General features: G+C 45.0%; 1 protein-coding gene and 1 long non-coding RNA gene across 2 annotated transcripts in view; one reads left to right on the forward strand and one right to left on the reverse strand.

The window, feature by feature from the left end:
- The window catches only part of LOC147630895 (uncharacterized), a 208,893-nt gene that overhangs the window by 95,300 nt on the left and 87,406 nt on the right, over positions 1 to 26,187 (reverse strand). The gene's annotated exons all lie outside the window — the stretch shown is intronic.
- On the forward strand, positions 11,686 to 24,199 carry LOC147630897 (DNA-directed RNA polymerase subunit beta (DUF616)). The gene is given in 8 exon segments (XM_086809266.1): positions 11,686 to 12,145; positions 12,548 to 12,670; positions 12,904 to 13,094; positions 13,263 to 13,439; positions 13,531 to 13,552; positions 13,555 to 13,685; positions 22,910 to 23,186; positions 23,288 to 24,199. Coding segments are annotated over 8 exon segments (1,494 nt in total). The 5' UTR covers positions 11,686 to 11,814; the 3' UTR covers positions 23,530 to 24,199.

Here is a 26,187-nt window from a genome sequence, read left to right on the forward strand (position 1 = left end):
CTAGAGATTTGAGGAGGGTCTAGGTGATGGGTCGTCGTACCATGCCCACTATAGTTTTGATAAAAACTCTAGCATGTCACTTATATTCTAGGTGTCATGCATGGGTAATGGGCTAAAGGTGTGCCCATATAGAAGCTCCTTCTGATAAAAACTCTAACGTGTCGCTTTCCTAAACACTTATTTGTTTACTTTCTTTGACTCTTAGACATGGTTGGGGATAGGAGATTGGGTGTTGACATATAATGAGACTAGTCGATAAGACGGTTATGAAAGATGTTAAGTTATTGATGATCATGGAAGAATTTAGGACTATGGGTATGGCATGTACGTTGGTAGACTGTGAGTTTGCAGGTGGTTGTCAAAGATGGCCAAATCGATCCGGGCCATTCTTGAGCCTTGTTTTCAAGGGTTGGTGGCTATCAGCTCTAAAAGCTTGATGATGTCGATGAAAAGAAGCGAAGCAACATAAAGGGCTTACACGGATATCATTTGCAATGCAGCTTAGGTATCATTTGCAATGCAGCTTACTTTAACCTTTTAGGTATCTCCACCTTGCTTGATTAGCACGGTAGGTAAGTTTTGTGTCTTGGAGGGAGTTGCTTTAACCTTTTAGGTATCTCCACCTTGCTTGATTAGCATGGTAGCCAAGTTTGAGCCTTGGAGGGAGTTGAAGATTTTGGTTGATTCTATATCTGCTTTTTTATTTGAAGATCTCTTTGTTTGGATGCATGGCTCTAAAAGCTATATAGATCGGGATTTGGATGCCCATTTGATTGGGGTAAGATGGAGTATTCTCATGTGGACATCTTCACAAGGTCAATGCATGCCGTGTGCAGATGGAAGACTAGTATAGTCCTTGTGAATGTGCAAACTTTGAAATTGTGGATAGAAAGAGGGCTAGACTTAGTAAGAACAAGACGTAATGCAGTAGATAAAACAAGATAGTCAGATTAAAGGCAAGCAAGCAAAGTGTTGGCATATGGCATTGATGTGGCTTGCCATCCAATGTCAGTATCTAAAACAAGGTGTGATTGTGATTAGTGTGAAAGGCATGGGTGCGTAATGGGGCCAAGTGGACCACATGGGAGAACGAACTACTCGGATCTATGGACTTAAGTGTGGGTGCAAAATGATGTGTGTGAAGAGGGTTGTGAATGTAAACTGGAAACTCACAAGGGTTTGTTGGTAAGTGGAAGCTAATTTGGGTTTGGACATAGCAAAATTTGCTTTTGGACTTTCGGATTTTTTAGCATTTAGATTTTTTAGACAATGTACATGTGAACAATCCTAACTATACCAGCTTTACTCAGTGTGGGGAGCGCTCTACTCACTCACAATGGTGGGGAGCCAAAATAAGTAACAGTAAAAGGAGGGTTTAGAAATTTACCGAACAAACCTATTTATCAATGTTAGTGGTGGTTGACAGATCGCTTGCTAGTCTAAGGCCGTGTTTTTGATAGCTTATCTTTGAGGTGGGCTTGCCAAGTGTGCTAGTCATAGATTTCCTCCTTAGGCCAGAGAGGATTGATGGAAAAAATATTAATCTCTCACTTTGTCATCATCTCTTGTTTGGTCTTCTTCCCAAGTTGCTTTTGTCGAGGCTATTATTTGCTATTATCGGCTTTGGTTCCTATTGCTAACTTTGTTTGCTATTGTTAGCTTTGTTTGCTTTGTCAGTTCTTATCCTCGATCTTCTAGCTTTTCGGATGCATGTGGTGCCTTGCGGGGTGGTGGTGGTGGCTTATACCAATTGCTTACACTTTTTTTCTTTCTTGCTCAGCCTTCCTTCTATGGCTAGTGCACAGCCTTCTTCTTGCGCATGATTGCCTTGGCTTTGCTGACGAATGCTTGTGTTCGTGGGCTTTTCTATTGTGCCCGGATTTGTGATGTGCTTCTCTCTCTCTCTCTCTCTCTCTCTCTCTCTCTCTCTCTCTCTCTCTCTCTCTCTCTCTCTCTCTCTCTCTCTCTCTACTGATGTATTGTAGGGCTAGATACTTAACTTCAGTTCTTTCTTTTCTTTTCCAGACAGTGTATCAGATGTCACATGGTTGTAACTTTGGTCTCATAGGTCACTTTGGCCTTTTGAAGACGTTAATATAACATTTCATTTCATTCTCTCTCTCTCTCTCTCTCTCTCTCTCTCTCTCTCTCTCTCTCTCTCTCTCTCTCTCTCTCTCTCTCTCTCTCTCTCTCTCGTAGCAAGGGAGGCCAGTCAATTGTGGATCTTCCTGCACAGGTGACGACGATGCACCAGTAGGAGTTCAGCAAGGCGGGGCGGGAAACAATGGGGCAAGGTGAGGGTGGGTGGGCATCAACGAGGCGGACTACCTCGGTGGTGGCCTCAGGATCTACATGGAGAGGAGAGCAAAGGCAGGAAGGGAGGCACAAATGGGTTTTGGGGCTATGTGAAAGGTGCTGATGTGAAGACAAGGTTGGTGAGATTTGTGGCTTGTGTGTTGCCTTTGGGCAGCTAGGTGGTGCCCCTCCATGAGCTTGGGTCATGGCCATGGCCTGACCCTTCATATGGGCTTGGCCATGTGGCCTTGTTGTTGCTTCTCGTCGTTAGCTTCTTTTTTGGCTCTCTTTCTCTCACTCAGGCAACTTCTTGTTAGCTTTTGCTCATTCTTGCTCTTGCTAGCTTGCATGCTCCGTCTTGCTCTCACTCTGTTGTTGCAAGCTCTTTTTAGGCTCTCATTCTCAAGAGCTCTTTTTGCTCTCTCTCTCTCTCTCTCTCTCTCACTCCTCGTTGTGAGAGTGCTATTTGTTCTCACTCTCGATCCTTCTTGCGCTTTTTATTTCTCACACTCAGTGTTTCTCATTGTTGAGATATCGAGCTCGTCTAGTGAGGTGGTGGACACTGATGACCCACTTGGGGGATAGGCCCCACACTTACACCACTGGCATGGTTGGTGAGATCATGGGTGATATGCGGCCAGTGGGATGACAGGCTATGTGACAGCCATTCTAGAGACTGGAATAGTTATAGCGCCACTCATTTAGTTGGGTTCACACTATAGAGAACCCGTGTATGTATTGGTTGAGTATCTTTCATATTATGTGTACTCTTATCTTGTATATGGTGTGTTGAGTGTTGAGTGAAGGAGAGGAAGATTTTCAGCCTCTCACCTTGTGTGTTCTCTATTAGGGTTTTGTGAGTGTGTGTGTGCTTGCAAGAGCTCAAGCTCTCTTCCCCCCTGCATCTTTTCATGGTATCAGAGCCTGGTTCGTGCTAAGGGCTGAGCTGCAAGCAAGAGAAGCACAGGAAGCGGTACGAGGGTAAGAGCTTCAACTACTCTTTCCTATTTGTGTTGGTGACTACACCCTTGTCGGGAGCTCTATGGGAGGCACTGGCAAACGATCTCTGATTGAGGAGCTTTCTTCGCGGGAGTAAAGCTATAGGGCAACTATATTGTCCTATCGAACAAAGTTTTTTGGGCCGAAAACGCGTTTCGGGCGTGTCTGGACCTCCGTTTTTCAGAAAGCAGGCGATTTCGAGCACTGCCGGTAAGTCATCGATTCTCTGCAGAACTCTGTTTTAAGAACTGCAGGAAGACAGATTGACTATGCAGACACTGTGGGTGCTGCAAAGAGGTCAACAGTTGCCATTGGGTGTATGTATGCACATTGAAGTCACTGGTTGTGATATTTGAGAGTACTATAGTACCGCTGCAGAAAATACAGCAGTTTGTGTAGAAAAAACCAGAGTGCTGTTTCTGGTAAATTTGTGTATCTGGCAAGATATCAAATGATGGCATAACCCAGATTGTGGCTGAGAAGCTTGATAAGAATAACTTCCATGCTTGGAGATTCAGGTTGACGAATTTCCTGATGGGAAAGGGCTATTGGGACTACATAGAAGGTGAGCATGAAGAGGCACCAGAGATACCGGACATAAATCTGACTACTGCAGATGTGAAAGAGTTTAAAGACTAGAACCAAGGAGCCAGGAAAGTTATGTATTGGCTCTCCATTAGTATACAGGACACCATGATTGGGCATATTCAGGATGCTAAGTCCCCCAAGGAGGTGTGGGACACCTTGGTTAAACTCTATGAAACAAATACCAAGGCACGCAAGACATAGTTGAAGAACGAACTTCATACTGTGGAGAAAAAGAGCATGTCTGTGAATGACTATGCATTGAAGATAAAGGGTATTGTGGAATCCCTTGCATCTATTGGTGTGTCAGTAGATGATGATGATAAGGTGGAAGTCTGTCTACGTGGTCTCGGGCCACAATACAAGGCGTTCAAGACGTCTATTCAGACTCGGGAAAACATTCCTAACTTTACAGATTTGGTGTCTATGCTGATTATAGAAGAGAAGAGCTTGGGTGAAGACCAACAGTCTTCACAATACAAAAACAGTTTAGAGCAACAGGCCTTCTACACAAGTTCAGGAAGAGGACGAGGTAGAGGAGGCCGTGGACGCGGTCAAGGAGGTGGCCGAATAGGTAATCAGAATTATGGCCAGCAGCAGCAACAACAACAGTCCCAAAATACACAACAACAACAACAACAACAACAACACGCAGGTGGAAGAGGCAAATTCAGAGGCAGGGGGGGTCAAAGAGGCCGTGGAAATTGGCAAAGGCAGTATAATGATGCATGTGAATGCTATTATTGTGGTAAGCCTGGACATGTGCAGGCAGAATGTTATAAGAAGCAGGCTGACATGCAAAATGGGAAAGTGCAGCAGAACAACTATGCATCCTCAAGCAGAAACAATGAGGATAATGAAAGGTTGTTTGTTATGCAGCATGTCGTGAATGCCATGTCTGAAAATGTCGAAACAGCACAAAAAGATGATGTATGGCATGTGGATTCAGATGCTTCCAACCACATGACAAGTCATGGGGAGTGGTTCAAGGAGATGAAAAACCTTGAAAGACCAGGTTTTGTGGAAACAGGGGATGACACTGCTCATCCAATTGCCCATGTTGGAGATGTGCCATTGTCTATGCAGGATGGCAAAGTGAAGTACCTTGCAGATGTACTTCACGTTCCGAACATAACAAAGAATTTGGTTTCAGTTGGCCAGATAATTGAGCAGGGTTTGCAGGTTCGGTTTAACAAAGAATCTGGTTTCAGTTGGCCAGATGATTGAGCAGGGTTTGCGGGTTTGGTTTAACCCTGATGGTTGTTATGTTGAAGACTTTGAAGACCAGTGTAGGTTGGTTGCAAAAGGCAACAGAGTGGGCAGAATGTTTACATTGAATGTAGACATGCCTGAAATGAGTGCTGCGATGTTTGCAAATGGTTCAGGGATTGTTGCAGACAAAGACATTTGGCATAAAAGAATTGGACATGTGAATGTGCAGCGAATGAAGTCTATGCAGACTAAAGGAATTGTGACAGGGCTGCCAAAGTTTAAAGTGGAAGGTATGCAGAGAATATGTGAGGCATGCCAATTTGGAAAGCAAACAAAGCATGTATTTCCACGTAATAGATATGTGAGCAAAAATGCACTAGATGTTATGCATTCAGATGTATGGGGTCCTACGAAGACCATGTCTATGGGAGGCTGCAGATATTATGTGACATTTATTGATGACCACACAAGGAAAGTGTGGGTATATTTCATGAAGGAGAAGAGTGAGGTGTTCACTCACTTTCAGAATTTCAGATTTTTGGTTGAAAAGCAAACAGGAAAATATGTAAAGTGCCTAAGGTCAGATGGAGGGGGAGAGTACTTCTCCAATGAGTTCTCTGAATTTTTGAAGAAGAATGGTATTCGGAGACAGTTTACATGCAGATACACTCCGCAGCAAAATGGAGTTGCTGAGCGAAAAAACAGGCACATTGCTGAGATTGCGCGAGCATTGATGGAAGAGAAAAATATGCCGCATAGCTATTGGGTTGAGGCTGTTTCTACAATAGTATACATCATGAACAGGACTCCAACTGCACCCATACATGATGTAACTCCAGAGGAGAGGTTTATTGTGGCAAAAAACCTGATTTGTCTCATCTGAAAGTTTTTGGATACATTGCATATGTGCATGTGCCACATGAGCTGAGAACTAAGCTGGATCCGAAAGCTGAAAAATGTGTGTTTATTGGATATTCCCTTGAGCAAAAGGGATACAGGTGTTATAACCCTGCTACACGTGAGTTGAGGGTAAGCAGGGATGTTGTTTTTGATGAGATAAGCAGCTGGTATGCTGCTGAAAAAGAAGTTGTTGGGGCTGATGTGAGTGGATGTGTGGTTGCACAGAATGTAGGTCAACAATCACAGTCTTTGAGTGGACCAGGAGAGTCCTCATCTAGTGGGTCTGTTGATAGACCATGGAGTGGCAGGCTGCGTCATAATACCAGTCCTGCAAATGTGATTACTACATCACGTAAAGGAAAAGAGAAAGTGGTTGAGTCCCTTGGTATGCCTGACATTTCTACAGGGCATTGTCATGTTGATGGAGAGTCTAGTGGCTCAGATATGAGCCTTGAATGAGGAGCTTGGGATCCCAGCTATGAGAACACCTGGTGTAAAGAAGGCCATGGAAGCCATGAATGAAAAGCTGCGAAGATCTGGGAGAGTGAAAAATCTTGTGCAGAGATTTACCTATGATGGTTATGTGGCACATCACTATGCATATATGGCAAAGGTTATGCAAGTTGTTGAGCCCGCATGCATTGATGAGGCTGTTGGAAATGTGTGTTGGGAGAAAGCTATGGATGAGGAGATGAATGCACTATATGGAAATGAAACTTGGGACTTAGTGCAATTGCCTGAAGGCAAGAAAGCCATTGGATGCAAGTGGGTGTACAAAGTAAAACATAACAGTGAGTGATGGAAGCATAAGCAGATACAAGGCTAGATTGGTAGCCAAAGGATATGCGCAGACATATGGCATTGATTATGAGGAAACTTTCAGCCCAGTTGCCAAGATGGCAACAGTGAGAGTTGTGATAGCAGTGGCTGCGTCAAAGCAATGGTCTTTACATCAGATGGATGTAAAGAATGCATTCTTGCATGGGGATTTGCAAGAAGAGGTGTATATGTTGCAGCCACCTGGTTATGAGGATGTGGGTCACCCCGAGCATGTTTGCAGGCTGAAGAAAGCCTTGTATGGCTTAAAACAAGCACCAAGAGCATGGTCTGACAAGATTTCTGAATATCTTGGCACTATTGGCTTTCATGTAGCCAATGCAGATTTCTTGCTGTATGCGAGACATGGTGATAGAGGGGTTGTGCTTGTTGTCATCTATGTAGATGACTTGATCATTACGGGGGACCATGATGCAGAGATCTTTGATGTAAAGATCTTGCTGTATGTGAGATGCAGCCAATGCAGATTTCTCGCTATATGTGAGACATGGTGATAGAGGGGTTGTGCTTGTTGTCATCTATGTAGATTCATTACGGGGGACCATGATGCAGAGATCTTTGATGTAAAGATCTTGCTTAGACAGAAGTTTGAGATGAAGGATCTGGGGGAGCTCAGATATTTCTTGGGCATTGAGGTGATTAGGTCACCACATGGTATTGGATTACTGCAGAGACAGTGTGGCTTGGACATGTTGTCCAAGTATGGTATGACAGGCTGTAAGCCTATTTCCGTGCCATTGGATCAGAATGGCAAGTTGAGTGCAGATTCAGGAGAGATCTTGGAGGATCCTACTATGTATAGGCGCATAGTAGGAAGCTTGATCTACATGACGATCACCAGACCAGATTTGAGCTATGCTGTTGGGTTGGTGAGTCAGTTTATGCAGGCTCCACGAAAACCGCATTTGGATGCATTGAGACGCATACTGAGGTATGTGAGGTCTACTTTGCATTGTGGACTATTTTATGAGACTGGGACAGAGATATGTGTACATGGGTACACAGATGCTGATTGGGCTGGTAGTATCTCAGATAGAAGATCTACCAGTGGATTCATGTTTTCTTTGAGGAGTGCTGCTGTGACTTGGAGCAGCAAGAAGCAGCCTACGGTTGCTCTATCCAGTACAGAGGCCGAGTACAGAGGAGCTGCTATGGCAGCATGTGAGGTAGCTTGGTTGAGAAAGCTACTTGCAGATTTGGGTCTATCAGTGGATAGACAAGTTGTCATTTTCTGTGACAACATTAGCAGTATACAATTGGCCAGGAACCCAGTTTTTCATGCTCGCATGAAGCATATAGAGGTCCACTACCATTTTGTCAGAGAGAAGGTCTTGGCAGGAGACCTTGACCTTGTTTATGTCAGCACAGAGGATCAGGTAGCTGACATCTTCACCAAAGCATTGGGTACAGAGAAGCTCCGCAAATTCAGAGCTTCACTTGGTGTACATGAGATGGAGTTGAGCTCGAGGGGGAGTATTGAGATATCGAGCTCGTCTAGTGAGGCGATGGACGCTGATGACCCGCCTGGGGGATAGGCCCCACACTTACACCACTGGCATGGTTGGTGAGATCATGGGTGATATGCGGCCAGTGGGATGACAGGCTGTGTGACAGCCATTCTAGCATAGTTATAGCGCCAGCTCATTTAGTTGGGTTCACACTATAGAGAACCCGTGTATGTATTGGTTGAGTACCTTTCATATTATGTGTACTCTTATCTTATATATGGTGTGTTGAGTGTTGAGTGAAGGAGAAGAAGATTTTCAGCCTCTCACCTTGTGTGTTCTCTATTAGGGTTTTGTGAGTGTGTGTGTGCTTGCAAGAGCTCAAGCTCTCTTCCCCCCTGCATCTTTTCACTCATGATTTCTTGCGCTTTCTGTTTGTTGCACAAGCTCTTGGTCGCTCTCTTCCTTGTGTTTTTTGTTTCTTGTGATTGCTTTCACTTCTTCTTGTTGTGAGCTCTATGTTTGTGCTCTCGATTCTTCTCATAAGCTCTGTTTTTGTGCTCTCGTTTCTTCTGGTGAGTGCTACTTCTCTTTTTCTTACATGCTCTTTTTTCTAACTTTCACTTCATCTCATCTTGTGAGCAATATTTCCCGTGCTTAGTGTTTTCTCATGATCTCTTGCATGTGATCTCTCACACTTTTTGTTTCTTGCACAAACTCTTTCTCGTGTTTTGTTTTTCTTATACTCTCCCTAGCTTCTTCTCGTGAGTGATGTTTCTCACACTCTACGTTTCTCACTATCACACTTTCTATTTCTTGCGTGAGCTCTTTCTTGCTTTTGCTTCCTTCATGGGATGCTAGTGTTGATCTGCTGTGGGGATGTAAAGGTGGGGGCCGTGGGTGTGTAAATAGGGTGTGGCCATATATCACATGGGTGTTAATGTGTGTGTGCGTGTGAATGTAAGTGGTTGGGTGTGTGTTGAGCACACGTGCATGTGTGCGTGTGCACATTTTATGTTTGTGTACATGTGAATATATATTTTGTCGTGTGTTGGCTGCTAGGCCTTTGCTTGCGCATTGTACTACCAACCTTGGCTACTATCAAGGGCGCTCTTGGGTACCCACTCCTTCTTGGTGATGACAACCTTGAAATATTATTAAGGTTGACATGTGAAGGGGTGGGCTAAAGGGGGTGGCCAATGCATCAAGGCAAGAGAAGTGTTGTGTGTTAGGGGTTACTTGATATGATAGTGTGTAGTTAGACAACAAGGCTTAGAGATATTGAAGGGTTTGGGATGTCCTCATTCACCAAGGGTATGATAAAATCATTCCATGGGGAAGCTTGAGTGTTACGATTCTGGCTAGCTGACTATGCAACCAATGGCCACAATCCATCCCCTTTTGAGGATGATGCATTCTCTCATTATATATGTGGGGGTCACATAAAACTTGCAAAATGTAGGTTTAGATCAAATGAAAAACTATGCTTCAAAACAACCAATGGTCATGGATTGGGTATTATTTTACCAGGATGTGCGGATGGTGTGAGGGGTGGGTGGCCTAACAAGGTCCACGTCTCCCAAGATAAGAAATTGTGACTAGCCCCAGTGTCAACCAAGGCTAGCCTCGTAGCTAGGTGGTCTTTCTAGGGAAACTCTAGCTCAAGGTTAGTAGGTTTCATTGTTGTTTCTACCTTAATAGCATCGTGAAGGTCAATTGCATGTATAGAGATGTCTCAGTATGCTTGGGGGCATTTGGTTGTTTCTTTGTGAGGCATTTGCCTTGAGGCATGCCCTTCGGATTTCATTGTTAGCCTCTCCTACTTTTTCATGTGAACTTGAGAGAGCATGTCCTAGGTGAGAGTCCATATAGTACCGTTTTAGTTTGCTACCATTGAAATATCCTTCCTTCTCAACCCCATCTAGAGTCTCTATCTTTAATGCACCTTAATGAACAATTTCTCTAACTTGGTAGGGATCAATACTTGAGTTTCCGTTTTCTTGACACTGTATATAAGTACTATGTCTCCTACCTTCATGCACTTATCCTTTAGCAAACCACTTCTTGGGCCATAGCTTTTCAACCATCAATCCATATAGGGAATCACAATCTTCTTTTTGGGAACAATCATATTAGTGACTACCACTTAGTGTGCTCAATCTCATACACAAATCCCACATCAATGAGCTTGTTAGCTCTTCTTTGACCAAATTTTTTGTACTTGGGATTCATGTGGTAGGCTCTTGTTTGGATGGTTTTGCACTTCCATGGAGAGGGATCGCATGTTTCACCACTTCTAGAGGAATTCCCTTCATGTCAATGTGAAAACATGCTGAAATTCCTGGAGCAAGGCTATCAATCCTTCTTCTTGCTCAGGGGTGAGGTCTTTATGTTAGGATCTTCACTTGTGCTAGTGAGGCTCAGTATCTTTATATTAGGTTCTTCACTTGTGCCAGTGAGGCTTACTTGTTTGGCCAGCCCTAAAGTTTACATGCTTATATGTCCCTAAAGTTTTAATGTTTGTAGGCCCTTTCTAAAATCAACATCCTTGCATTGTAGCTTTTGATTCACAAGAATAACGTGTCCACCTCTCTGCATCTTCGTACCTGTAGCTAGAATCTACCCATCGATTTCCCTAGGTTGCAGACAGCTTTGCATGAATATGTATTTGGCCTAGATAAGCCATTCACTAAGCGGACACCATTAACATGAGGGGGGAAAAAGCGAATTAAATGGTCCCACTAGGAATCTGATAGTCACTAATTGGACGTTCTTAAAATGAGAAGAATGTCTAAGAAACTATCCCAAGGTCTTTTGAAGGGTTATTTGACCAAAACTAAATTTGGACTCAGGTGGATCCATGTCTTGTAAGGGCTCTTGCACTAACCACTTCTACCCCACATGGGTAGCATAAGGGTGGATCCATGCCTTTGTAAGGGATCTTGCACTAACCACTTCTGACCTAGCAAAAGGATAGTGCGAGGGTCATTTTTAAAAGTGAATTAAATGGTCAAGCATTTGTTTATGAGCAAATGATTTGTGGATGGTGACCACTGTTGGGAAACATTGTAGGAGAAATATAAAGTTGCAAAAAAGATGTAGATGGAATATGGTTTCTTAATTATTAGAATATGTAAAATTGAATTAAAGTTAAAGAAAATTAGGTTTTATGTCAATTAATTATATGATAATCATTAGACCTATTTCATATCATGAATTTTTGAATTTAAGATATATATATATATATATATATATATATGTATATATGTATATCTCACTCTCTGTAACTTGTTATTTGCTTTGTCTCATGTCCCCCATAGTCTTTCATGATTTGTCTATTTTAAACCCCTAAAAGTCTCTCTCTCTCTCTCTCTCTCAAATTTCCATCAAGCTTCTTCTCGGAAGAAAATTTGAACCAAAATTATTAAACAAAATAAGGTAGAAGAATTGTAAATGCAAAAAACTTAAAAAGAAGCAATGAGCAGGAGTCGCTAGCTAGATCTGCCATTACCACCATCTTCTTTTCTCGTTCAGAACTGCCATGGATCCAGCGAGCATAAGGAAGCCCAAGATGAGCATGTGGTCTCCATCTTCATCTTCTTCTACCTCTCAACAGCAGCAATGGGGATCCGAGAGCAGCAGCAGCCGGGGATCGGTCATCCCCACCACAACCCACCAGGAAGACATGGAAGACACAGCCCACAAGTCCAGCAAGCACAGGAAACATCACAAGAGAAGGAGGGCGCACAGAGAACCTCGCTGGCTACTCAAAAAGACCCTCGCCTGGTGGCCCGCCCTGCTCGCAGTGACGGTGGTGCCCTGGCTCGTCTTGGAGGTCTGCCATTTATCTCAGGATCACTTCATCCTCCCAAGTACTTCTTCCTCATCACTGTTTTTCCTGGCATTTTTTCTAGCAATCCGCATTGACTGTTTTAGGGTCCTGACTGCTGCATGGCTTTTCCAGGATTTTTGTCTGCTATTTGGGGTTCTTTCTGTTGCACTGTTGCAAAGCCTTTTTTAAAAAGTTTTCTGGTTGGTTTCTGTCTCCTGTATTGCTTTCTTAGGGTTTCCGATAGCTGCATTGCTTTTTAGGGTTTCTTGTAGTTGTTTTGCTTTGTATTTGTTTCTTTGCTTTCTTTGTCTTGCTGAATATGTACTAGTAGTTGGCTTCCCTCTATTTAGGCCTTTTCTGCTTAAAGGCTGGACATGGTAGAATTTATAAGAAATCCTTATGTGGCATTTCTCGATTCGGTGTATGCTTGATTATGGCACAGGAAGACTAGGAGCTTTCAATGAATTTCAAGAGTCTGACCTCTCCGAAGACGGCACGATCAAGAAGGAAAGCAACCTTGACAACCTGGACATGCCCATGAGGACAGTGGCTGGAATTCGGGAACGTAAGCACCTTGATGTCAATTACTTGTTTAATTTGGTTGAGGATTTCAAGGACTTGCACTTACCATGCTTGAGAACTACATTTCCCGGCCATTGATGTTGAGGCTGGTTGAATACCTTTCCATTGGTTTCTTATCATAAGTTGTTAACATAAGTTGAGCTTTCTAAAGTTTGCCAGTAAAACCCCTAGATTTGATTTCTTATGCCTTGTTGTAAAACCATTTAATTTTTTCAGCATGCTTGAAGCTTCTTTCGCCAGAAGAGATCGCAACCCTGGATTTCCCCCATCCAAGCAGCAGCCCTGTGAAAGCTCTCTACTACAAGAAGCTTGGCATAAACTCTGAAAGCCTGGGCAGTTCGGTGCCTAGTCGTGACCTATTATTCACTGGAAATCAAACGATGGAGGAGAGAGAGCAGAGCTTCAAGGTACGCTAAGCAGGCAAGGTTTGGGCAACAGTATTTGTGTGAAGGTTGTGTATGTTGAAGGTGGCAGTCTTGTCATAGGAAAGCTGGTCAGTCTACTCTTGTGCATGGGGTTGATTATGCATACATGCTTCTTTGCTTCAGATTGTGATGTGTGCATTATGTTTACAGGTGAGTGAGGCTATGGAGGTAAATTGTGGTTTCTGCAGTGAGGAAAGCGTTTTTAATATAGAGAAAAGAGATAAGATCTTTCTACAAGGTTGTGAAGCAGTTGTAACAACATGCAACTTCGGTGGCGGTGATGATCTATATCAGCCAATCAACATGGCCCATGCATCACTCTCAAAGGTAAACCTGATGGGGCTCCTGTTTATAGCCGATCTTGTCTTTTCTGTGTGAGGACTGCCTGCAAACTTTGTCACACCTTGTCCATATTCAGGTTTGCTATGTTGCATTCTGGGATGAATCACATTGGAAGCACAAGCTGCACAAGGGCAAACGCCGGATAGCAGCCGGAAGATTGGGCATTGGCGCATTGTGGTGGTTGAAAATTTGCCTTTCTCTGATCAACGTTTGAATGGAAAGATACCCAAGGTAAAGCTTGTAGAAAATATGGTTCCTAAGTGATTACATACATACGAAAGCTTATTTTTCGGGGTTGTGAACTATGCTATGAGATGCCAGCAGAACATCTAGCATGAACATCAGTATACTATATGATAAGTCTGTCCAATGAGTGAGTTAATGGGTTGTTATGTATTCTATGCAATGTTACTAGACCATCAAGCATGGTGGATTATAAGCCTGCATCATCATTGGGGTATAAAAGGCTCTTCCTACATATTTATGTCAGATTTTGAGGGGCCTCACCCTCACGGACCGCAATTGGAGGTCTTCATTAAGCGAAGAAATCAAAGACTTATTCTATGTGGCCACCTCATGTGCACATTACATTGTTGTGATGCTTCTTTCTAGGGGCGTCCTTGGCCGTTACATTGAATTGATAAGATCTGTTACATGCGTGGAAGTCTTTGGAACTTCTTGCTAGTTTGCAGCCAGAACACTTACACTTGAGAGAGAGAGAGAGAGAGAGAGAGAGAGAGAGAGAGAATCTGTGTAAATGGAAGGGCAACTGCACATGGAAAATCTTATCAATCATGAAATCTGAAAATACACATAAGCATGCCAGATAAAACGATATGACAAATCTGCACAGTACACCACACTAGGAGCCAGAAGATGGGCTGACCCCCCCCCCCCCCCCCCCCCCCGCCTTCCCCTTTTTATGGTTAGATTACCAAAAAGGAATCTGCTTCCAATACAACTTTGCGGGTGCCCAAGGTTCACCACCCACTGGCTGCACATGTTTCTTCCAATACAATATGAAAACAAGAAAACATAACATAAACTGAATTTAGCTGACGATTCTCAGCACAAGTGAGCATTCCTGGCATAAAGCATATGTAGGACAACCATGACAGCCCATAGCACTCGCACATTAGCCTGGGATAGCTCTGCATCTGCATCTGCATCTTCCTCCTTTCTGGCTCATAGAACTAGTCGACCAGCCTTATAGGGCTGTTATCAACAGTCGACCAGCTCTCAGAAGCCACAGAAGGGGTCGCCTGGCAGCAACACACATTCGAGGAAGACTCCGATCAGCAAAAGATGACTTTTTCCTCCAATCGGCCAGCTTTCTCCCCTGTTTTGTGCCCTGATCAACAGCTTTTTAAGAGCTGTAAACAGGCGGCCAGTTGCAAGAAAGGCTCCCAAAAGAAGTCGACCAACTTCTACCATACACCTGGATGGTTTCCGTCGCAATGGATGGTGAGAAAAGGCTGCCCACAACTCCCAGGAAAGCAGGTCGACCAGCTCCCATGCACCCAGGAAAGCAGGCGCATGCTCCAAATCTGAGTTTTTTGCCAGTAATAAGGGGTCCCGCCAGAAATAGCTCAAATGTGTGCTTTTTGGGTCCAAAAAGGGGGCGCCTCCTAAAAGCGGGTATAAATGAAGTCCGGTGCCCACCTTATGGCTGCCACATGTATTAAATAAGTCCTTCTCAGATTGAATACCTTATAAATTGTCCGGCCACTTATAAGTGTGTGTGAACCTGCACCAATAATTATTAGCATGTGAACTCATAAAGCTGTAAATTTAGTTTTTGGGAATACTTACTGTCATGACCCTGTGTTTTTCTCTGGACAGTATGCAAGTGTGCACGAGGACATGGTGGACAGTGTGAATGGCATGAGCATAGTTGATTCCGTACGTCGTACGGCTGAAACCGTACGTACCTGCCGTATCATACGGTACCGTACGGATTCGTACGATACCGTACGAAATGTTTTTTTTTGGGGGGGGGGGGGGGGGGGGGGGGGGGGGGTTACGTGGAGCAATTTCAGTCTTCTAGAGAGCCATTCATCGCCCTTTGCAGCCTATAGGGAGCTAGAGAGCCATTCATCGCCCTTTGCAGCCTATAGGGAGCTGTTTGTCAGGAGCGTGTGCACTTGCCATTGCCATATTAGGCAAGCGATCATAGTGGTATTAATGCCTTTCTAGACAAACCAGCAGAATGACTATTCAAGTGCTACTGCCCCTACACCTGGCCTGACCAGCTGGGTAGGGTTTCAAACCCTGTCGGCTGCCTGTCCAGCAGCCCTAGGGCTGGCCGACAGCCCTTCCAGCCCATGCCTTGGCTGGTGGGCAAAGCTTGGGCCCTCCTGGCCCCTTGGGGGTGGTTCTACACCTCCCCCATGCCCATACTAAGAGTGCAAGTGCAATTCTTCGCACTGGGGTAGCCCTATGGGCTGGCCCCATCTCTACATGCAAACCTACATGCCTACAGAGGCCTGGCATCCAGTTGCAAACCAGATACACAGAACATCTGACATCATTCCAGAGGGAGACTCATAGCGCGGACTGGCACTGCTTCATGTGCAGGACAGTGCACACCTGACCTTGGACTCATGTGCAGGACAATGCACCCCTGACCTCGGACGACTGAGACGGATCCCTGGCTGACTCGTCCCGGACTGGGCTCACATGGGACCAGTTCACCATCCCAGGTCCTGCACCTTCTGTACAGAAATGTCTACGTGGCATCCAAGTGCGGGATGCACGTGACATCCCCTTCTGCTTAACTTGACGGAAGCTGCATAGCCTCCAAATAATCCGTCAATAATGCCGGATAGTCTTCGAAAAATTCTTTGTCGAGCCATACCGCTTCATGAGTTCCTCGGTCCTGAAACTTCATGAGAAACTGTCGTAGTCTTCGGCCGGAGCCATGCTTGAAACGGTGCAGAAGGATCTGTTCTGGAACCATTACTTCTGCTTCATCAATGATGTCTGGTTCCGCTTCGTCTTTGACCTCTGAAGGTGGTGGACCTGCATATGGCTTTAACCAACTGACATGAAATACATCGTGCATAGTCCAACTCGGAGGTAGCTTTAACTGCATAGACACCTCATTAATCTTTTTCCGGATGGGGAATGGTCCGAAGCTCCTGAAAGACAACTTTGGGCATCGCTTGCCCACCTGCTTCAATCTTTGCTTCATAATCCGAAGATACACCCAATCTCCTTCCGAAAACTTCATGTCCCTTCGGTCTTTATTGGCCTGTCGAGTGTAGGCCTCTTGCGCTTTAGCCAATCTGTCTTTAACGGACTCTAGGATCTCCTGGTAAGACTCCGTCACTCTGTTCGCCTTCGGTACTGAAGACGAAGTCCTGGTTAACAACGACTGGAAAGGCCTTCCAAACGCTGCCTCATACGGAGTCCTGCCAATAGCTGAAGAAAAAGAGTCATTCAAAACAGCTTGAACTAAAGGCAAAAACGATTCCCACTTACCTTGCTGATCGTGGACATAACACTTCAGCACATCAAAGGCCAACTGGTTGTATATCTCTGTCTGGCCATCTGTCTGTGGGTGGAATGCACTGGAAAAATTCAACTTAGTACCAAAATTATCAAACAATGCCCTCCAAAAATGACTGGTAAACTTGGCATCTCGGTCTGACACTATGGTCCTAGGAATCCCACCAATCGGGTACCAATGCCGAATGAATAACTGGGCAACATCCTCGGCGGTCACATTGGCCCTGCAAGGAATAAGCATAACAAATTTGCTGAACCTGTCAACAATAGTTAAACACTCTGTATTACGCTTACTCGGACTGGGAGGCAGATTTGTGACAAAGTCCATCGAAATGTCCTGGAAAGGACCCTCAGGAATTGGCAAAGGCTGTAACAACCCTATCTTCTTTCCACGAGGAGCTTTCACCTTTTGACAAATGTCACAGCGTTGTACATATGTAAACACATCACGCCTCATCTTTGGCCAATAGTATTGCCGTTCTAATTTCTCCAGAGTCGAATTCATGCCCCTATGACCACCTGTAATGGCGTCATGGGCAAATATGAACACACACACTCCAATCAACTCCCGGAAAATACGCATCATCATGCGGTTAAATGTAGCTGGGGCGTTCGTCAAACCAAATGGCATGACCACAAATTCATAGTGGGCCCGTTCTGTACGGAAGGCTGTCTTGGGGATGTCCCCCTCTACAATCCGTACCTGGTGGTACCCACTCTTTAAATCCAGTTTGGAGAACACCTTAGCTCCACTCAGCCTCTTGAGAATATAGTCAATTCGAGGCATTGGGAATCTGCTCTTGACAGTCAGCTTGTTGAGTGCACGATAATCGACACACAACCGAGAAGACCCATTTTTCTTCTTGACAAATAAGATCGGTGCTGCAAATGGCGACACGCTGGGGCGGATGAAGCCAGCTTGCAACAATTCTTGGAGTTGGCGGTCCAACTCCGATTCCATTGCCTTAGAAAGGCGATACGGAAACTTGCTCGGGGGTTCCGAGCCTGGGAGGAGGTCAATCTTGTGATCCTCCGGTCTGGACGGGGGAAGCTAGGGAGGGAGACTGTCCGGAAGAAAAATCTTCTTGAACTTTTCATGGAGAACCGAGTACTTCTCGGAAGCACTGGCCATCGTCTGGGCTGTCTGGATGTAAATCATCGCACACTGTGCGCCTTTCCTGACTGCTCGCTTAGCCTGCAAGTGGCTTATGAGCGGAAAGTTTGGAATACCTGTCTCACACTTAATGGTCACCGGGGTGTTTGACACATTCCGATCGATCTGGAACGTGTGCTTGTCCCACTTGACATCAGGAAGAAACTTGTGAAACCACTGGATACCCAAAATTATGTCTGCTCCTACTAGAGGGGCAACCATAAAGTCACGCACAAACTCTATGCCCTGAATCACTAACTTAGCACCTAGAGCTTCATACTTGACGCTCGTTGTCATACCTGTGCTAAAACCCTCAACTTGTTTGTCCACCGGAGTCAGCTCGAAACGGGCACGCCTAGCGGCCTCTTCCGTGATCACATCCTCCGTGCTGCCGCTGTCAAACAAGACAACGACTCTTTGGCCACCTATGTAGCCAAAGGACTTGAGCAATTCGTTGCGCTCATACTCCTGGTCATGGGCGCCCTTCTGCTTATCTTCGAGCTCCCGGCTAATAATTGCTCCAACTGAAGCACCGGGGGTTGAAGAACTAGGGGTAGCCGCTGGGGTCTGTGTGGGAGCTGTGCTCACCACGGAAGCTGTGGAGGCGGCGGCGGCCTTTGGAGGCTTCTTCGGACAATCCCAAGAAGTATGTCCTTTTGTGTGACAAAAGTAACATCTACCCTCCTTCCTGTACTGAGAAAGCTCCTCAGCACTCAACTTGCCACCTGTCTTGCCTGCCTCCGCTTTCTGGTCTGGAGTAAGCTTAGACGCATTGTTCGAGTTCTTGGAGCCAGAGCCTCCCGGGCTCTGTCCTGGGGAAGACCCCGTCTGGTTCTGGCTTTTGTCCCCCGAGGCGTTAGCCTTGGGAGGAGCCGGCTGGGAAGTCTTGGGCTTGCCACCATTGTGTTTCATTTCTGCACTCTGCGCAAGCGAGAGTGCGTCCTCAAAGGTGGCTGGCCTAAACATATGCACCTCCCATTGGATTTGCGTGTCCAGGCCATACAAAAACTGCCCTTTCTTGTCCGTATCAGATAAGCCTAATTGTAGACACAAGGTCGAAATTTTATTGGCAAACTGAAGGACTGGTTGCGCGTTCTGACGCGCTCCCCTGAACTCGTCTTCGAGTCGCTCAAGGTAGTGGGGCGGTAGAAACCGCTGCTTAAGGTCGCGGACGAACTCGTCCCACACATAAGCTGCCATACCTGCACTGGTGTGGGCATGAGCCCACCGAGTCCACCAAGGAATGGCCTCACCTTCCAAGTACCAACTAGCTAAGATCACTTTGTCAGTATCTGTTTTCCTAACTGCGGCAAAGTAAGCTTCAAATTGATGTAACCATGAATAAAGAGTAGTGGGATCGAGTTTACCATTATACTTACTGAAATTCATTTTCTCGGGAAAATGATTCGAGGGCGCCGCCGGTGTCAATCTGGCATCCAAAGCTCTGAGGTAACGCTCGTGTTTCACTCGTCGCATGGCGTCGTCTTCTCGTTGTCGAATCTCCAATGCACGCATCTGCATCTCAAGCAAGGAGCTTGGCTGCGGCTGTGACCCCTCGAGAGGGTCCTTGTGACGAGGATCTGGTATCTGGGGTACGGAAGGAGAGGGAGGAGGAGATGGAAAACGCGACGCTGGAGAGCGAGAACGCTCCTCCAGAGCCAAAATCCGCACCTTCTGCTCATCCAACTTGGTTGTCTGGTCTGCGATTGCTCGCATCATCTGCTGGAACATGTCTGTTACACTCAAGCCGGGTGCCCTAGCTGGGCTGCCTGGTGCACTCTGGTCCCATGGTTCTGGTTCTCTCTCGTCGCCAAAGCTCGCCATAGCGGGAAAATGCAGTTCCTTTCCGGAACGCAATCTGACCATCCACTATCTGTGTGGGAGACTTCCGGAGGCTTCCGGAGGCTAAAAACCAACCGTCCTTCGAGGGACAGGAGTCACTCCGAAAGGGGTAGTCTACCGGCGTCTAAAAACCAACCACACGAGCGAAAAAATTTTCTGGTTTTCTTTGCTGAATCTTTGTCCTTGAAGTGAGCTCTGATACCACTGTAATATGCGGAAGCTTCGGAGAAGGATCGGTACTTCAAAACTCAGAAAACAGCACTCTTTTCGCGACGGAATTAACGCACAAACTGAAAGACGATGTGCAGAAAATAGAGAGAGAAGGGGGAGATGGAGAGGACACAGTATTGGGTCCCAATTACCCTCTGTAGGGCCCCCACCACGGATGGTGTATTTGCTTTATTAGAATGATGTAAATCTGAAAACAAATACAAAGTACTTGACCTTTTCTTGGCTGGAAAACCTGCCCTTGACCTTCAGTCCTTCACCCCTTTGCTTTAGCAAGTTCTTGGCTGTCCTGGCCCTTGTTTGCTTGGAGCACTTGGTGAATTATGAGATGAGATCAATGATTATTGGCTGGAGTATTTATACTCCCTTCAGCATCCAGTCGGCCAGCTAATAAAAGCCCCACGACTAGGTTCCATTCAATAAAATGCTTTCACACTTAATTAAATGCTGTCCAGCCTGCGCATGCTTTCTGGGACAGCTCCTGGCTGCTGGGCATGCTGCGCAGAGGTGTGGGACTGCCCCTACACCTGGCCTGACCTGCTGGGTAGGGTTTCAAACCCTGTCGGCTGCCTGTCCAGCAGCCCTAGGGCTGGCCGACAGCCCTTCCAGCCCATGCCTTGGCTGGTGGGCAAAGCTTGGGCCCTCCTGGCCCCTTGGGGGTGGTTCTACACCTCCCCCATGCCCATACTAAGAGTGCAAGTGCAATTCTTCGCACTGGGGTAGCCCTATGGGCTGGCCCCATCTCTACATGCAAACCTACATGCCTACAGAGGCCTGGCATCCAGTTGCAAACCAGATACACAGAACATCTGACATCATTCCAGAGGGAGACTCACAGCGCGGACTGGCACTGCTTCATGTGCAGGACAGTGCACACCTGACCTTGGACTCATGTGCAGGACAATGCACCCCTGACCTCGGACGACTGAGACGGATCCCTGGCTGACTCGTCCCGGACTGGGCTCACATGGGACCAGTTCACCATCCCAGGTCCTGCACCTTCTGTACAGAAATGTCTACGTGGCATCCAAGTGCGGGATGCACGTGACACCAAGCAATGCCCGGTACACCTCCACATCATTCCAAAGGGTGACTATTAGTATGTATTGGCATCGCTCCATGTGCGAGATATGCACATCTTACCATGACCATGTACGGGACTTGTACACTTGACCATGACTATCTAGTGGACTCTTGGTTGACTCGTCTCGGACAAGGGCTCACAAAGGACCAATAACCACTCTAAGACACTACACCTATTGTATAGATATGTTCACGTGGCATCCAAGTGTGGGATGCACACAAGAAGATGATTGGTTATTCTATTAAAACCAACTATGTGTACTAATGGAGAAAAGACATGCAGTTCTTCATGATGCCCATGATTCTCTTGTTGGAAGTCATTGAGGTATTCTCTTGTTGGGAGTCATTGAGGTATCAACAGTACCTTGGAGAAGTTTGAGCAGTTATTCTATTGGCCAAAGATGAGAAGAGATGTCTACTAGTATGTCCAGGCAAGGCATGCTAGATTTACCAAAAAGTGAAGGTTCCACACTTGAAGCAGGCCGGCGGATTGCTGCTGCCTTTGCATATTCCCGAGGGACCTTTTAGGACATCAGCATGGACTTCGTAGGTCCTCTTCCAGCAGCTATGGGAACCAGGAATACAATGTTTGACTATTGTTGACTGGTTCGATAAGTGTTGCATGCTCATTCTGTGCAATCAGACGGCCTCGGTAGAAGACATTGCTCGCTTGTTCATCTACCTTTGGTATCCAATTTGTGGTTTACCACGGACAATTACTTTAGATAGAGATCCAAAGTTTACATCTTTTTTTTGGAGAGCATTGTTTGTTAACGTTGGGACTAAGTTGCAGTTGTCTATTGCATTTCATGACGGTTAGAGAGAGATACACAATCAGTTGGCCTTTGATGTTCTGAAATCGTATTGCCATGACAAGTAGTCAAAATGGGAATGATATCTTCCTTTGGTGGTTCTTTTTGATAGGAAAAGTGGCCCAACTATGTGGTCAAGTTTGTGTCAGTCACCTTCATTTGCATTTCGCTTGAATTTGAATTCACATTTTGGTGGGCCGCCTATTGTTGCCTTCTTGGGGTGCCTTGTCTCACACTAATAGCCTCTTTAGTTCCTTCATAGATCAGGGGATTGCTCTACCGAATTATAGTCCTAACTAGCAGCCTAGCATGACATATTTACGTGAGAGTTGGAGCTGATGCATGTGAGGGGTCTGTATGCATAGTTGCAGTTTTGATTGAGAACATTTATTCAATGAACAAGCATGGGTTGATATTGGGCTAACAAGGTTGTCTTGGAACTCCATATTTCATATGGAACTTACCTTCAGAAATTATGTCCGTTTTATATGTTGAAGGGTATATGTCGAAGGGACATTTGAAAGCTCTGGACTTCACCTACATTTTTAAAGTTTCTGGACTTTTTTTGAATATTTTAACCCTTATCCCCAATTTTGACCGTCTTCATGAGAGTTTCTCTATCAGAGCTGCAGCACTCAGCCTTATTTATCCTGCCTGCTGAATGTATTATAGGTATTGTTTCAAAAGAATGTTTTAAGGTGTGCTCTCATTTTGTCTATATTTTTGGTTGATTCCATCCAAGTCTACTTATTAAGTCTCTTATCTAATGTCGGGTTTTTACCTGTCCTGAACAATTTTTTCCTTTTTTTGGGTGGTTGTGAAGTTAGATGTTAGGCCACAGGCTTTTTGTCAATGCAAAGTACTCTATTTGGGTAGACTCAAAATCTCAGTTCAGGAGAGATCCTATGGGTGTTTTAGAAGCTGTTTTATGGCGCATGAATTCGACCTTTGCAATCTCTGAGCATGGAGCTCGGGATTGTGTTTACAAAGAAGGTGAGGCGATTGTAAAGAAGCATAAGGCTTCACCTGAGGAGGTTGCAGTACAACTTGCACAGTATCGAAATGAAGGCTTCCCTGAAAAAGCTAGGTTTGATGGCCACAAAGGTAAGTTAAGCTGTGTTCAATTTATGCCTGATTGTGTTTGTCATCTTTTCTTTCAAGCCCATTATATAAAATCTCATTTGACATTTGATACTTTTTTGCAGCCCTGGCGGAGGCATCTGTTATTATTAGAGAGCATACGCCCCTCACCAACCTGTTCATGTGTTTGTGGTTCAATGAAGTCACCAGGTTCACCGCAAGAGATCAGCTGAGTTTTCCTTATGTACTGAAGCGATTGGGCTTGCTTCACATACACATGTTTCCGGTGTGCACCCGGAAAGCCTTCGTGAACAGTCTTGGTCATGTTCGGAAAGCCAAACCATTGAATATAGTTTCTAGTGCATAAAAAGCTGAGCTTTTTCTCACAAACTGCTTACAAGTTGGAAAAGAGACTTCCCAGCGATAACTCATTGATGGTCAATCTTTCCTGTCTGTAGCCACCCGTCCTACAACAGTGGCCATATGTGAAAGGTGCTTAATTGTCAGCCAGGCAATCGTTTAAATGGGTTCCGAGCTATTCTTTCCTATCAAAAATGCCCTTTGCTTAAGAGACGGGGCCATATATGTATCAACAGAAGGCTGGTATTGAAGGGTGCCCTCTTCATTCATTTAAGATTCTTTGCTGACCAATTTGAAGGACTGCACTGGACTCATTTTATATAATCCTACTCAGCTTGTGTAGAGTCCGGAGTGCACCATTCTTGTGCGTGCTCTGCTTTTAACGGTTGGCAATTCTTTCCATTTTCTGATCACCATGCATCTTTGTTGCCTATTTACTCGATTTTGAAGTGCCCAATGACATTGAATTGTCGACAAAGATAAACCAGACAAGATGCCACACAATGCCTCTACTACTAGATGTATCCCAACATTTACTGCTTTGTGATGAAGTGCTCAATGGCATTGAAGTGTCTGGAAAGATGAACCGTGCAAGATGCTGCACTACTGGTGTAAGGGAAGTCTGCTACCCTTAATAGGATTTGCAATATAGAGTTTAAGCATGTGAGCTTTGCCAAGATAAGTGATTTTTCAAAGTGCACTACATGTAGTGGAATCAAAGAATATATAGGAGCCACTTGTATTATGCATGATGTTTGAGCTCTCAAATGAATCCTTAAAAATACTTGTGCATTATACACGATAAGGAGGACCAGAAGAAAATAGCAATCCCTAGATTGAACTTGCATTAAACATGATAAGATGGACCTGAAGAAAATGTCAATTCCTATTGGTGTTGTTAACAGGCTGATAACTCATAGACATGGGCAAGGGCACTATGGTGACTTTTCTCTTGGCCTAGTGCAAAGAGAGAGAGAGAGAGAGAGAGAGAGATTTTTGAGGTTGCAAAACATGATACTCTTTGGTATCATGAGAAGCAAGCCCTTGGCACTGTGAAGGTGGGTTTTATCTTTTTTCAGCTTGATTTAGAGGTCTAGTAGGGCTTTCACATGGGTACATCTCTTAGGAGTCTTGTCAATAGCTGGAGGGTTTCATAGTATGTCATGCTTGAGTGTAGATCTTTCTCATTGGTTGTTAGATGTGTGTGTCCCTCTTGGAGATTGCACCCATTTCTTGTTGCAAGGGTAGAAACCTTAGTTGCATAAGTGAGTGGACATTTCAAAGGGACTCCTGTGAACAAGCCTTAGTATAAGTACTTATGTAGGGGGCCATAGACTAGGAGTGAAGCCCAAGCATTAGGAAACTGTTTATATCATAAATGTGTTCGCTGTCTGTGTGGTTGTGTGTGTGTGTAATGTCTTTCCCTTTTAAGGCATAGGGCCATAGGTGGCTAAGTAAAGGTTAGTAAAAGTTATTTTAGAAGGTGGCCAACTATCGAAACCCATGCGAGAGGTGATTGAATACAGTGGAGTCGAGCTTTCATGGAAGATTTCCATGAGCATGTGTGCACAATGTCCAAGGCGACGACAATCTCTCAGTCAGCTGGGGTGAACTGCCCAAATATGTGATGCTATGTCATATTGTCCCATCAATGCTTGAGAGGTCCATTTCCTTATGCGTTAAGAAGTGGTAGCGTCTCCCACGCTCTTGATCATTCTCTCCTTACTGTCATTCCACGTAGACTGTGTGTGTAGGATTTCAAAAGAACAGCCTCTCGCATCTCAGCCTCCTCTCGTGGGATCATGTCCTTTGATGGAAAGATTATATAGCTCTCCTGCTCCAAAGAAAGTAAGCATGCAAGTGCCTTTGCAACAGTTTGGCCAGCAGTTTGACTTTCCTCCAGCAGTATGACAGTTGGCAAGATATTAACGAAAATGCTAGTAGTCTCCCAAATGCTCCAAGCTAAGGTGCCCTTATACCTTACACTCTCACTCCCACATGCTAAATCTAAGGTGCCCTTATGCCTTAAAAAAGGAAGGACCCACCCACAAGTACACGCACGTGCCGTGGCGCACGCGCGCACACACAGACACTCACTCACTCACTCACTACAAGGATCTTTATAATTGAAAGAGTTTCCTAATGCTTGAGCTCCTCTCTCAATCTATGGCCCTTACACTAAACTACATTAAGGCTTGTTCATAATAGTGCCTTCACTCACCAATTAAACTATGCTATGCTTCACATCGAGCATATCATTTTACCTTGTACTCAATTGTGAACCTTAACACCCACATCCCTACCTTCCAATGGTTCTCTTCGGACTGATTGAAGAACCAGGTTCTTCGCAATTGTTATGCAACTTTGATTTTGGAGGTTTTATGATTTGTTGGGATTTTTTGGAGATTCTAGATGTTTTTAATGCTTTTCCTTTTTTTGTTTCCTTTTTCTCTTCTCCCTATGCTCTTTTCTTTTTTCTTTTTTCTTTGGGGTGTCCTAACAAGGCAAGAAGAGAGACTAAGTGGAGTATAAATTTTTGGCCAATCTAATTTAGACCAAAGTGATACAAAAAATTAAGCACAAGTGCACAATATTTGAACTAGAAGACATAAAGATTCTCTCTTTATATCCACATGTGTATGCACTGAAAGAGGGCGCTTGGGTG

This window comes from Cibotium barometz, chromosome 15 (genome assembly GCF_041138505.1).
Source record: "Cibotium barometz isolate CiBa-2024 chromosome 15, ASM4113850v1, whole genome shotgun sequence".
Taxonomy (NCBI): Eukaryota; Viridiplantae; Streptophyta; class Polypodiopsida; order Cyatheales; family Cibotiaceae; genus Cibotium; species Cibotium barometz.